The sequence below is a fragment of the Hemitrygon akajei genome, chromosome 13, assembly GCF_048418815.1.
Source record: "Hemitrygon akajei chromosome 13, sHemAka1.3, whole genome shotgun sequence".
Classification (NCBI taxonomy): Eukaryota; Metazoa; Chordata; class Chondrichthyes; order Myliobatiformes; family Dasyatidae; genus Hemitrygon; species Hemitrygon akajei.
Window position 1 is genome coordinate 26,149,774 of NC_133136.1, and position 12,653 is coordinate 26,162,426.

A 12,653-nucleotide genomic window follows, 5' to 3' on the forward strand; every position below is an offset into this window, starting at 1 on the left:
TTTGAATCCTTTTTAATGATTTTTACTTGTAATGTAAAATACAAATGTGTCTTAAAGTCTCCTATGCGCTAGACTCTCATTTGCACTGTAAAAAATGCCAACTAGGAACTGATGATTTTTATTCCAATTTTCCATCAGGCATTACAAGATCAGATGTCTGGAGCTGTCCATGAAATCAGCAATCTGATCGATCCAGTTGCAGTAGCAGCTCGTGCTGAGGCTTCACAATTAGGACACAAGGTAAAATATCTGTATTATGCATAATAAATTCCTAACGCTGCTTGTGTACCAAAATGAACGTTCTTTTTAAAATCTGTAATTAAAGCTATCATATCATGGTACTTCCAAAATATAGGTTTCCCTCAGCAATGTGTAAAGTCATAGAAATAGACACTGAAGTGCATCAAGTTCGGACTGGTGGCTTAGACCAGCCATTCAGTAGTAGAATGATACAAAGGTGCCTTTCCACTGCTGATGTTGTAAGCCCTGATCTCGTTCACAGATTGTAAAAGGTACAGATTAGAGGTCAGGTACTTTAGTAGTCATTTCGAAAGAGTGACAGTACTCTATTGCTTCTCCCAATAGGGAAGATGGAGATCAGCACTAAAGTTAAAGATTTGAGATACCAGTCACTTTTATATTTCTTTAGACTCTTGTTGTGTGAGCCAAATTCTACCCATTTCATTAACATACTGGTCTACAAAGGTATTAACAGGCTTGGCACTTATTATCATCATCAGCCGTGTTGTAAGACATGGGCGATCATGCTCTATGACCACGATTGTTCTTGGCAAATTCTGCTGCGTGGTTTCCCATTGTTGTCTTCTGGGCAGTGTCTTTACAAGATGGGTGACCCCAGCCATTATCAAAGATTGTCTGCCTGGTGTCATTGGTCGCATAAGCAGGACGTGATATGCACCTGCTGCTCATACAACCATCCACCACCTGCTCCCATGGCTTTACGTGACCCTAATTGGGGGGGCTAAGCGGGGGCCACACCTTGCCCAACTGTGACCTACAAGCTAGCAGAGGGAAGAAGTGCCTTACTCCTCCTTTGGTAGAGACCTATCTCCACCCCACCATCCCAATCACTAACACCAGCTTTATACTACCACTACTACCATTGGGCAGGAGGTCCAGGAGCCTTAGGACCCACACCACCAGGTTCAGGAACAGTTATTATCCTACAACATTCAGACTCCTGAACCAGCCTGCGTAACTTCAATCATCACAACTCTGGACTTCTCCACAACTCACAGACTCACTTTCAAGGACTGTGAAACTTAAGTTCTCAGTATTATTTATTTTTTATTTGCACAACTTGTCTTTCTTTTGCAGTTTGGTAGCTTGTCTGTCTTTGTTTAGATATATTTTAAATAAATTCTATTGAATTTATTTATTAAAATATTTGCAAGAAAAATTAACCTGAAGATAGTATATGGTAACATATGTGGACTTCAATAATAAATTTATTTTGACTAATTGTTAAAGCCTAGAAGTAAAATCTATATACAAAATTAACTAACGTTAATATTTAAAAGCAGCACACACAAAATGCTGGAGGAACACGGCAGGTGATGCCATTAATTTTAAAATATTAAAATATATTAAGTTTGTCTTTGAACTGTGCAGCTAACCCGTTATAACCACAGTGGAGTAATGGTGAATTTAGTTCCTAAACTGCTGTATTGTAGGTGTGCAAATAAGACACAGGTACCTTATGCCAAACACACTGTCTTCTCCGTGGAAGAATTATTGGTTAATATTGATAGTAGAATTAAGTGAATTGGAATGACTTCTGATTCATGGTTGGGTACATTGTGTACAAATTTTACAGGTGGCCCAGATGGCGAGCTACTTTGAGCCGCTAACCTTGGCTTCAATTGGTGCAGCATCAAAGGCAGTTAATCACCAACAGCAGATGAACTTGTTGGATCAGACGAAGACGCTAGCAGAATCTGCACTTCAGATGCTGTACACAGCGAAAGAAGCAGGCGGCAATCCAAAGGTAAGCAGTGGCCTTGCATTCTTCGTGCATGCAGTCCTCACAGTTTGAGGAACAAAGCAGAGACCATCATAGAAGGGGTTCTTGAAGTTAGTGCTTTTGTAATCTTGAGAATCTGCAACATATACCTACTTAAATAGCGTTTTCAGAATATAATCTCCACATGGATTCTAACAAGCGTTGCGTTTAATGCATTAGAAAGGTGTCAGATGTCATTACTGCTAAATGTTCTTCATTGTATTCTTTCTAAGATTCACACCAATGGCAAAATGAACACGTTTCAAAAACTTGCTAATAAACACTTGTTAGCGCGAGGCCAGCAACTGCTATGCCTCCACTTGCACTGATTTTTAGTAGCTCATCCACATTTGCAACAGGTCCAAAGAAATGCTAGTCTTGGTGGGTTGGTGTACAGAAACAGTGTCTCGGGTGTATTGAGACTTTGTCAGATCCCAAGTAGATCGGGGCACTGTGCTTCTTGAAATCTATACTGACCCTAGGGAGGTAGAGCACGAATTACCCCAAATGCTATGGATTTTCATATGTGAGTCACACAGAAATGCTTAATATTCCCTCCTGTAGTTTAAGATTGAAGGATGACAGGATCAGATTTTCAAAACTATAAAAGGGGTTTGATTGTAGATGCAAAATGGTGGTTTGTATTAATACAAGAGATTCTGCAGATGCTGGAAATCTTGAGCAGCAGGCAAAATAATGAAAAAACTCAACAAGTCAGGCAGCATCTGTGGAGGAGAACAAACAGTTGACATTTTGAGCTGAGATCCTCAAACAGCAGTGAGAAGGAAGGAGGAAGAATTATTTCATTTTCTAGGAAGTATAATGAAATAAAGAACTCTGGATTAAATCCGGGAAGAATTTTGTAAATCTATAATGAAATTTATTGGAACGATTACATTGGACTTCGTGGCATTAATTTGCAAGTGTTTTATTTTCTTCTAGCAAGCAGCACAGACACAAGATGCCTTGGAAGAGTCTGTGCAGATGATGAAGGAGGCAGTGGAGGACCTGTCAGGAACACTCAGCGATGCAGCCAGTGCTGCGGGTGTTGTGAGTGGAATGGTGGACTCCATCAACCAGGCCATTAACAAGGTGAGGGCCGCAGCATGGACAGATCACACTGAGAGCACAGTGACCAATTCTCACCTCCACCCCGATGAAGGATAGAGATCCTTCACCACAAGGACTATAGTGCTTCAAGAAGGCGCTTACTGCCACACCTGCAAGGCCATTCAGGTTGATCATCCCAGTGGAGCCCATGAAAAAATGTTAAATGTTAATAGAAAATTATTTCCATTAGTTTTACCCAGCTCCGGGGATCCTAATGTAAAATTCATTTGGGTCTTCCTGGAGTTAAGAAATGGGTAAGTGTAAAGGATTGTGGAAGCGGCATTTTATCATAATTGATATATTAACTCAATTATTTAATTATAAACGCACATTGCTGCTGCTTAGAAATGTGCTAATCAAATGTATGGGTCAAAGGTTAATAATTACATTGCAAATCACGCAAATTACTGAATAGTAGAAAAGTGTCGCGTTAAGACAACAGAATCAATTAAAGCTGCCAAAAACTGTGAATTCTTCTCCACAATGTCATTTTTATTTGGAAATATATACGTTAGTTTTTTGGTGTTTTTTTGAATTTGCGGTGTTAATCCACAGCTGTTTTTAGTGTATGTGGGTGGCAAGAGCTTAGATCTTTTTGCTCTGAACATAGATTGATGAAAATGCTCCAGTGGAGCCTGAGGGATCATTTGTTGACTACCAGACCACCATGGTGAAGACCGCCAAAGCTATTGCAGTCACAGTTCAAGAAATGGTGAGTGCCTTTTACTTTAAGTTTCCATTTGAACTTGGCTATTGAGTTTGAATTGCTGTTTTACATTTTCTGTATTTCCACAGGTTACTAAATCAACCACCAACCCAGATGAGCTGGGGACTTTGGCAAATCAACTTACAAGTGACTATGGACAGCTGGCACAGGAAGCCAATCCTGCAGCCATTACAGCTGAAAATGAAGAGGTAACTTCACTAGAATAGGATTTGCATTTAATGCAGTTACAATAATAATAATAACTTACTTCCAAGGTTGTCAAGCCAAGGGGTGGTAGTGGGAACAAGCTCCCACTACCTAAAAGTGCTCCTCACAGCATTCGCCTCAGTAGACTCTGACAACCAAGTCCAGCTCCTGGCATTCTCGTGTGGCTTAGCCTCTAAGCCCGGTGGAACTGTTTCTACTGACAGGAGAAGGGGCAAAGGCGGGTCCTCGTGCCTTAAAGCCAGTGCTTCGGATAGATGGAGCTCATCAGCCTGGGAAGGCAGTCCATCTAAGAGAGGGAAAACTCTGATTTCAAACCTCCGCTGCCTTGCGGCCATACCCACTCTTGGGAAAGGCATCGGGAGTAAACCCTGAGGACAAATCCGGAGCTGGAGTCCCTAAGGCAGTCCGACGTTGCCTTCAACCTCGTTCTGGCAACTCCTGTGATGACACTGGTGCCGAGCTGTATCGGCCCTTGCCCTTCCCTTGGACAACATCGGTGTCGTGGAGAGGGGAGACTTGCAGCATGGACAACTGCCAGTCTTCCATACAACCCTGCCCAGGCCTGTGTCCTGGAGAGGAAATTCCAGTAGACTTTCCAGGCGCAGCTCCATGGTCTCGCGAGACTGACAGATGCCACCACTTACAGAGCACTTATCATAACAGACAATGTAGCTTTATAATGGGATAAGTCGCAAACATGAGATTAAAAGGCAAAAAGCTGTTAGTTAACAAAAAGGTAAAATAAATACAAAGTACAAATTATTTTCCCATCTTTTGATGAAAATCCTTTAAGACGTAACCAAAATGTTTCAGTGCTTGGTAGAATCACAATTGTAATACTAACTTGCTATCTTGATTTGATATTGTTTTAATTTTATTGAGGCTTAATAAACATTAGATTACTGTGTTGTGATTATCTTAAATAAAATATCACTTTGGTGCTCTCACAATCTTATAATTTGTTTCAAATTCACTTCTAGATTGGGAATCATATCAAGAACCGTGTGCAAGAACTGGGTCACAATTGTGCTTCATTGGTTCTCAAAGCTGGTTCACTCCAGTGCAGTCCCAGCGATGCCTTCACAAAGAAAGAACTCATTGAATGTGCTCGCAAAGTTTCTGAAAAGGTATTGAATTATCAACATATATTTTCAAAATGGAACATCATGCGCATTTAGATAATCTTACTTCTCTTGGTATTTAGCTCAGGAAAACATTGAACAATTTCCAACTGATCTATATAATATACTTTAAAAGTGCTTTGCATTGTAGAAGTACCTGGCTTTGTCTCCTACTGTCGGTGTTTGTTCATTGCAGATGCCAGCAGCAGCTGCTCTTGACCAGCCACATTATTCCTATTTCTGGACAGCTACCAGTATTGTGACATGACCTAAGATTATAACAATTATCCTTGTAAGCTGATCCAGGTCTCGTGTTTTGGCTTCATTGACTTTAAAGGTTGATTGCATTAACTTTGTGCAATGTGGCATTCAATTTGATTTGATTTATAGGCTGCCTTTTTGTGCAACAGGCAAAAAAATGGGATTTTTTACTAAAAATCAGAATAACATTGGTTTTAATATGCATAAGAAGTCATGCACATGTAATCCCACATTGATGTATCCATTACTTGTATATAAAAGAGAAATAATTGGTCCTGGACCAGGTCAGAGCAAATAGCTTTGCCGCTTGCCGAAGATTTTTAAAATTCTTTGTTCAAAGCCCAGAAGTAGATAACATCAAGCTGAAAGAGAAAATTGCCAGATGTTGATGATGAAATGCCCATGATTTGGAACGAGGTTAAACACCATCCATCATTTCTTGAAATCTCAACTCAAAATCTTGATGTGGGGACTTTAATTTTACATCTTTTAGACGAGCAGTTCTAGCTCAGAATGCTAAATGTAAGCAAACTGCTTATTATCCAAGTCCTGGAGACACTTATACCACCAGTTCTACCACTCTAACTCTTTGTTCTCCTCTTCCCCCCCCCCTCCATCTGTCCATCATCCACACACTCCCCCCACCCACTGCCCAACACCCTGTTCCCTTTTTTCTATAGTCCACTGCTGTCTCCTATTGAATTCCGTCTTCTTAAGCCCTTTGTTACTTCTGCCTATCACCTCCCAGCTTGCTGTATCATTCCCACTCTTTCTCCTCCCCCACTCCATCAGCCTGTTACCATACCTCGGCACCTGGATCCAACCATCATGGGCAACTCCTGCTCCACTCCTCCCCTGTCCCCACCCCCAACATTTTTGTATCTTCCCTCTTCCTTTTCAATCTTGATGAAGGATCACAACCAGAGACATTGACTGTCCACTTCCTTTCATAGATGCTGCCTGACTTACTGAATTCCTCCAGCTCTGTGAGTTTATCCAAGTGCTATGTGGAAAACAATGAAAGAAACTGAAACTTTGATACCCAGATGCAAATAGGATTGCTATAAGGCTATTTGGACATTTGAGATGTAATGTGTCTGTTGGCTAAAACCATGATAGAAAAGAAACCCCAGTTTTTCTCCCAAACTGTGCACACAATTCCTTTGCATGCAAATTGCAAATCTGTTTCCAAAAACTGTTTCTTATTTTTCCAGATATCCCACGTGTTGGCAGCTTTGCAGGCAGGTAACCGTGGAACCCAGGCTTGCATTACTGCTGCCAGTACTGTATCTGGTATCATTGCCGACTTAGACACAACTATCATGTTCGCTACTGCAGGAACACTAAACCGAGAAAATGAGGAGACTTTCGCTGACCACAGGTAAAATTGTAGAGCAGATGATTTCAATTATCTTGTATCTTAAAAACAAGCAGTGTCCATAGCCAGTACTGAAGGTTCACAGGTTGACTTGTGAAAGATTGTTGTACTTGTATCCAGTACCTTTATTTGGTGCTCATTATTTCACCACGTAAAGAATTGCAAATTAGGTGGCTATTCACTTGTTGGGTACTCTACCACCCCAAAATGATTCTAGATCCAATGGTGTCTTAAGGAGTTCATCCAAAGGCTTTAAATTCCTCCACCTACCTTAAACTTAACGGGGAGCTGCTGAGTTGAGGATGCAATAGACAAACTTTCATATCAAGCACAAAATAAACCCAATGTCACCAAGTAGTATTGAATGCACACACTCAATGATTCAGGAACAGCTTCATCCCTTTTGTCATCTGATTTCTGAATGGACATTGAGCCCATGAACACTAACTCACTACTTTTTTTCATTTCTATTTTTGCACTATTTATTTAATTGAACAATTTTATATATTCTGATTCTGGTATAGAAATTATGTGTTAAGGCATACTCAACATATTATGCAGCACCTGTGCAGAAAAATCCAGTTAATGTTCAGTTTATCTGATCTCAGGAATTTACGATATTTGGTACTTGGACCTTATGTTAGTGTTTCTGTTGGGCAGGGTTTAAATGGATTTCTGGGCTAGCCTTTGTTCTTGTACAAACTTAAGGTTTTTGAGATCAAATGTTGGCTGATCCTTTCCACCAGAAGTCTCATAAAGCAGACTGGTTGTTTGATGTGTGTGGAAGCATTTATTGAAATGCATGTTTATAAATTTCTCTGGACGAGAACTAAATGATTGTCGTTCACAAATGTGTCGGTTATTTTCACAATCACTTTAGGGAAAACATTCTGAAAACTGCCAAAGCTCTGGTGGAAGACACAAAGCTACTTGTATCGGGAGCCGCTGCAAGTCAAGAGAAGCTAGCGCATGCGGCACAGTCCTCAGTTGTCACGATTACTCGACTGGCCGATGTGGTGAAATTAGGAGCTGCAAGTTTGGGCTCAGATGATCCTGAAACACAGGTCAAAATGTTTTCCGTGCATTTTACCCCTTTGGTCCAATTGTATCATTATCCTGCTTCTAAGAAGTGATTCCAATTAGTCAATTACATAATCTGTTTGCTACAAAAACAAAACGTGGATTTACAGAAAACTGTTTTAAGTGTTGAATGGGTCAGGAGGGCATATTTATTGGCACAATGCTGAATAGAAAGATTAAACTGTCAGCTCCATGTGCCAGTTTGCCCACAAAATAAAACAAATTAGACTGGTTTCTAGAGGGAGAGACAGACTGAACTTCAAGTTCAAGTATAATTGTCATACATGAATACAGGGAAATGAAGCAGCGTTACTCTGCGACCAAGGCACAAAACACAGTGCCAACAGTCATACACAGCACAAGGAACATATGGCACATTAGATATCAGTAAAATACATTCGCACAAGAAAGAAATTAGTCCAAAGATCCTCAGTCCATGAATGTTGCAAAAATGTTTACGTTTACCTTTGTCAAAGATTCTTTTAAAAAAAACCAAAATGAAAGAATCATTTTTCAAGTGCAGAGCATATTGTAGGTAACTTTCTAGTTAATTCATCAATTAAGCTGGACAACCAACCTGACATTTTTTATTAATGGTAAATCGTTTTTAAAAAAGAACATGAAAATAGGAGCAAGAATAGGTCATTGGGCTGTTCAGACCTTCCCCACGTTTGAGTGTGCAAATTCATCTTTTGTGTGGTGGTGTTGAGAGCAGTCCTATTTAGCTTGCCTTTATTTTTCTCTGAAGTACCTTGGAAATATTATGCTATTTTAAAGATGCTAAATAACTGTAAGTTGTTGATGGTGTCATTGAACCAGAGCACCAATGAATGACTAAGGAATATGTTTAACTTCCAAGATTGGGGAAAAAAAATACAGCTGGTAGCAAAATCATAATTCTAATTAATTCACAGGTTGTGTCCATAAGGTAACCGTATGTTACACTTCGTTATCTTTCTTTAACGAAATGATAATCAACCTTTGAGAAGATGTGGGAGTACTTCCAGCACAAGTGTTCCATGTAGTGATTGTGGTCCCTCAGTACCATTGTTGATCAAATTTGCTAGATGGACTAATTGTTAGCTTAAACCCATGAACTTCCACAGTGTTGTTCCCTCCCATAAGGGCTAAATATTAACAATCGATAATGTGCCTCATTCCTTTTAGTACTGATGGATTCTAGACAACTCTTTTCCCTTGAGTTAACCAATCAACTCTGAAGCTTGCTCTGCCATTTAATAAGATCACGACTAAAACAATCTTAGCCTGAAAACCGCCTTTCTATTTTCTTGGCAGACCATTTGACTCATTTATTTTGTATAGCTGACATTCTCTACCTGGGATATATTCAATGATCCACAGCTTTCTGGACAAGAGAATTTCAGAAGTTTCATGATCCTCCAGGAAATTTCTAATCTGTTTAAAATAGTCAGCCCCTTATTCTGAAACAGCACAGCCTAGTTCCTGGTGAACTTGCTGTGCTTACTATAGGAAAGCCACAGAAGACAGTAGAAAGTTTACTTCTACACAAACTTCAAAGTGATTGCCTTTTCTGGTGTTTGTTAAAGTACTGTTCAAAGTCAAAGTATCTCTAGACATTAACCTGACCAGTTTTAACAGTGCCAAAAATCTAGCATGTGAAAGTCAGTGAAAGGCAATACGCAGTTAGTGCAGTCACTTTACAGTGCCAGCAATCACTGATTAGGGTTTGACTCCCACCAGTGTCTGTAAGGAGTTTGCATGTTCTCCCTGTGACCGGATGGATTTCTTCAGGGGGCCCCAGTTTCTTCCCACATTCTTAAAAAAAAAAAGTAAAAGTTGGGATTAGTGAGTTGTGGGCATACTATGTTGGAACTGAACGTGTGGTGACACTTGCAGGCTGTCTCCAGCACAATCCTTGCCGATTTGATGTAAATGACACATTTCACCATGTGTTTCAATGTATGTGACAAATAAAGCTAATCTTTACTGCTTTGACTATTCTACCAACACTTTCCCAAATTAAGGTCAGTATTGCAAAGCTTTCAAAAATAAAGGCAAGCCTGCAGTAGAGTTTTCATAGGTTGTTCCATAATTCATTTTTGTGATACAAAGCAATGAATTTTGTCAAGTCATTTTGCCCTAATGTTTCTACTTGATAAGTACTGGATGTGTGTAGTATTTTACCAATTTCTACTAATTTAGTTGTTAACCATCCAAGAGCTAGCCTGGATTTCTTCGATGGGTCATTTCATTCAATCCCCTTCTAAGAGTTGCAGTTGCAATTGATTTTTTTTAATGTGGATAATGTATAGTAAAGTTTGTTTTTGTAATCTGCCTCTCATTGCTTTCTTCAGGTTGTATTAATCAATGCAGTGAAAGACGTGGCAAAGGCCTTGGCTGATCTCATTAGTGCCACAAAGGGTGCATCAGGAAAGGCTTCAGATGATCCATCCATGTATAATCTCAAGAACTCTGCTAAGGTAGATACAGAACAGAGATCAATGTTTATTATATTTCAGCAACCGTCATCAAATGTTCTCTAGGACCCGGCGACCATTTTGTGGAGCATCTGCACACTGTTGGCTTTGGCCATCCAGAGCTTCGGACTGAGGGTAATTTCAGCTCCCCTTTCTATTCCTGTCCGCTGCTCTCTGCCATGGCGAAGACTAATACAAATTTAAAGATCAACACCTCACGTTCCACTTGGTAGCCCAATGGTGTGAACACTTGAGTTTTCCAGTTTCATGTTACCCACACTCCTGTGTTCCTTTCTATTCCTACCAGTCCATCTTGGTTGGTTATCTTTTGGTTTGTTCATCTTTTCCATTCCCTCCCCTCTTCCATTCCCCAGATTCATCACCCTACCCTACCTGGTTCCACTTGCCCATCACATATATACCAAACCACCTGGCTTTCTTCTCCCTCTGTCTGGCCATCCTATCCACTCTCCCACCTTGTTCCACCTACGTATTATCACTCCCTATTTGGTTCCAAATCATCTCCCAGCCTTCATCTCCTATTCCTTCCCCTATCTGGTGGCTCCATTTCTTCAATTTATATTTCCTTATTTGTTTCCATCTACCAGCCAGCAGCCCCTGTCTCAAATTTTCCCCACCCCTTACCCTCCCTTCCTGGCTCCACTGTTCATGATTCCCTCCCACCTCTCCAAATTCCACCTGTCACACCACAGCTCATCTCAACCCTCCATGTCACCTCTTCACCTTCCCACTATAGTCTTGGTGCAAAAGGTCAACCGTACCTCTGCTGACATAGAATCCTACAGCTCATTACAGGCCCTTCAGCTCACAATGCTGTGCTGATCGTGTAACCTACTCTAGAGCCTGCCTAAACTCACCCTACTGCACAGTCCTCCATTTTTCTAAGCTGCATGTACCTATCTAAGAGTCTCTTAAAAGACCCTATTGTATCTGCCTCCACCACCGTCACTGGCAAACCATTCCACACACCCACCAACCTCTGTGTGAAGAACTTAGCCCCGACATCCCCTCTGTACCTACTTCCAAGCACCTTAAAACTATGCCCCTTCATGCTAGCCATTTCAGGCCTGGGAAAAAGCCTCTGACTATCCACATGAACAATAACTCCCATCACCTTATACACCTCTATCAGGTCACCTCTCATCCTCCGTCGCTCCAAGGAGAAAAGGCCAAGTTCACTCAATCTATTCTCATAAGGCATGCTCTCCAATCCAGGCAACATCCGTGTAAATCTCCTCTACACTTTCTACAGTATCCACATCCTTCCTGTAGTGAGATGACCAGAACCGAACACAGATACTGTTTGAGTTTCTGCAGAGGTTTTATTTTGTATATATCAGGATCCAGATTCCAGCATCTGCTGTCCCTCATCTCGCTATTAAATATTCTCCATCACTCCCTCCCTATCACAAATATTATTCCTGAAGATCTTAACTATAGAATTTATGTCACTGATGATTAGACATTTGATATGTTGCTGTCATAGCTGTTAGTGCGATGCACACAATGATACCACACTGCTCGACAATGCAGGCTGATTTGTGTCTTCGCCATAAGGACGTAAGACATAGCAACAGAATTAGGCCATTCAACCCATCGAGTCTGCTCCACCATTCCATCATGGCTGACCCTGGGTCCCACCCAATCCATACACCTGCCTTCTCACCATGTCCTTGGATGCCCTGACCAATCAGGAAGCGATCAACTTCAGCCTTAAATATACCCATGGACATGGCCTCCACTGCAGTCTGTGGCAGAGCATTCCACAGGTTTTCTACTCTCTGTCTGTATAAAACAAAATCTTCCTTACCTCTGTTCTAAAGGGTCACCCCTCAATTTTGAAGCTGTGCTCTCTAGTTCTGGATACCCTCACCACAGGAAACATCCTCTCCCTATCTAGTCCTTTCAACATTTGGTAGGTTTCAATGAGATCCCCCAGCATTCTTCTAAATTCCAATGACTACAAGCCCAAAGCTGCCAAATGCTCCTCATATGCTAACCCCTTCATTCCTGGAATAATCCTCGTGAACCTCCTCTGGACTCTCTCCAACAACAACACATCCTTTCTGAGATATGGGGCCCAAAACTGTTGACAATACTCCAAGTGCAGCCTGACTAGTGTCTTATAAAGGGTCAGCATTATATCATTGTTTTTATATTCTGTTCCCCTTGAAGTAAATGTCAACGTTGCAATTGTTGCCTTTACCACAAACACAACCTGTAAATTAAACTTCTAGGAATCTTGCACAAGTACTCCCAAGTCCCT

General features: G+C 40.9%; 1 protein-coding gene across 3 annotated transcripts in view; it reads left to right on the top strand.

Annotated features, from left to right (window-relative positions):
- tln1 (talin 1) overlaps positions 1–12,653 on the top strand; it is a 230,754-nt gene that overhangs the window by 196,180 nt on the left and 21,921 nt on the right. For all 3 annotated transcript variants that reach the window (XM_073064264.1, XM_073064267.1, XM_073064265.1), the window contains 9 exons: positions 139–240; positions 1,838–2,008; positions 2,966–3,115; positions 3,744–3,845; positions 3,929–4,048; positions 5,048–5,194; positions 6,664–6,830; positions 7,708–7,891; positions 10,244–10,369. In XM_073064264.1, the coding sequence (XP_072920365.1) occupies positions 139–240; positions 1,838–2,008; positions 2,966–3,115; positions 3,744–3,845; positions 3,929–4,048; positions 5,048–5,194; positions 6,664–6,830; positions 7,708–7,891; positions 10,244–10,369 (1,269 nt within the window). The remainder of the gene's footprint in view (positions 1–138; positions 241–1,837; positions 2,009–2,965; positions 3,116–3,743; positions 3,846–3,928; positions 4,049–5,047; positions 5,195–6,663; positions 6,831–7,707; positions 7,892–10,243; positions 10,370–12,653) is intronic.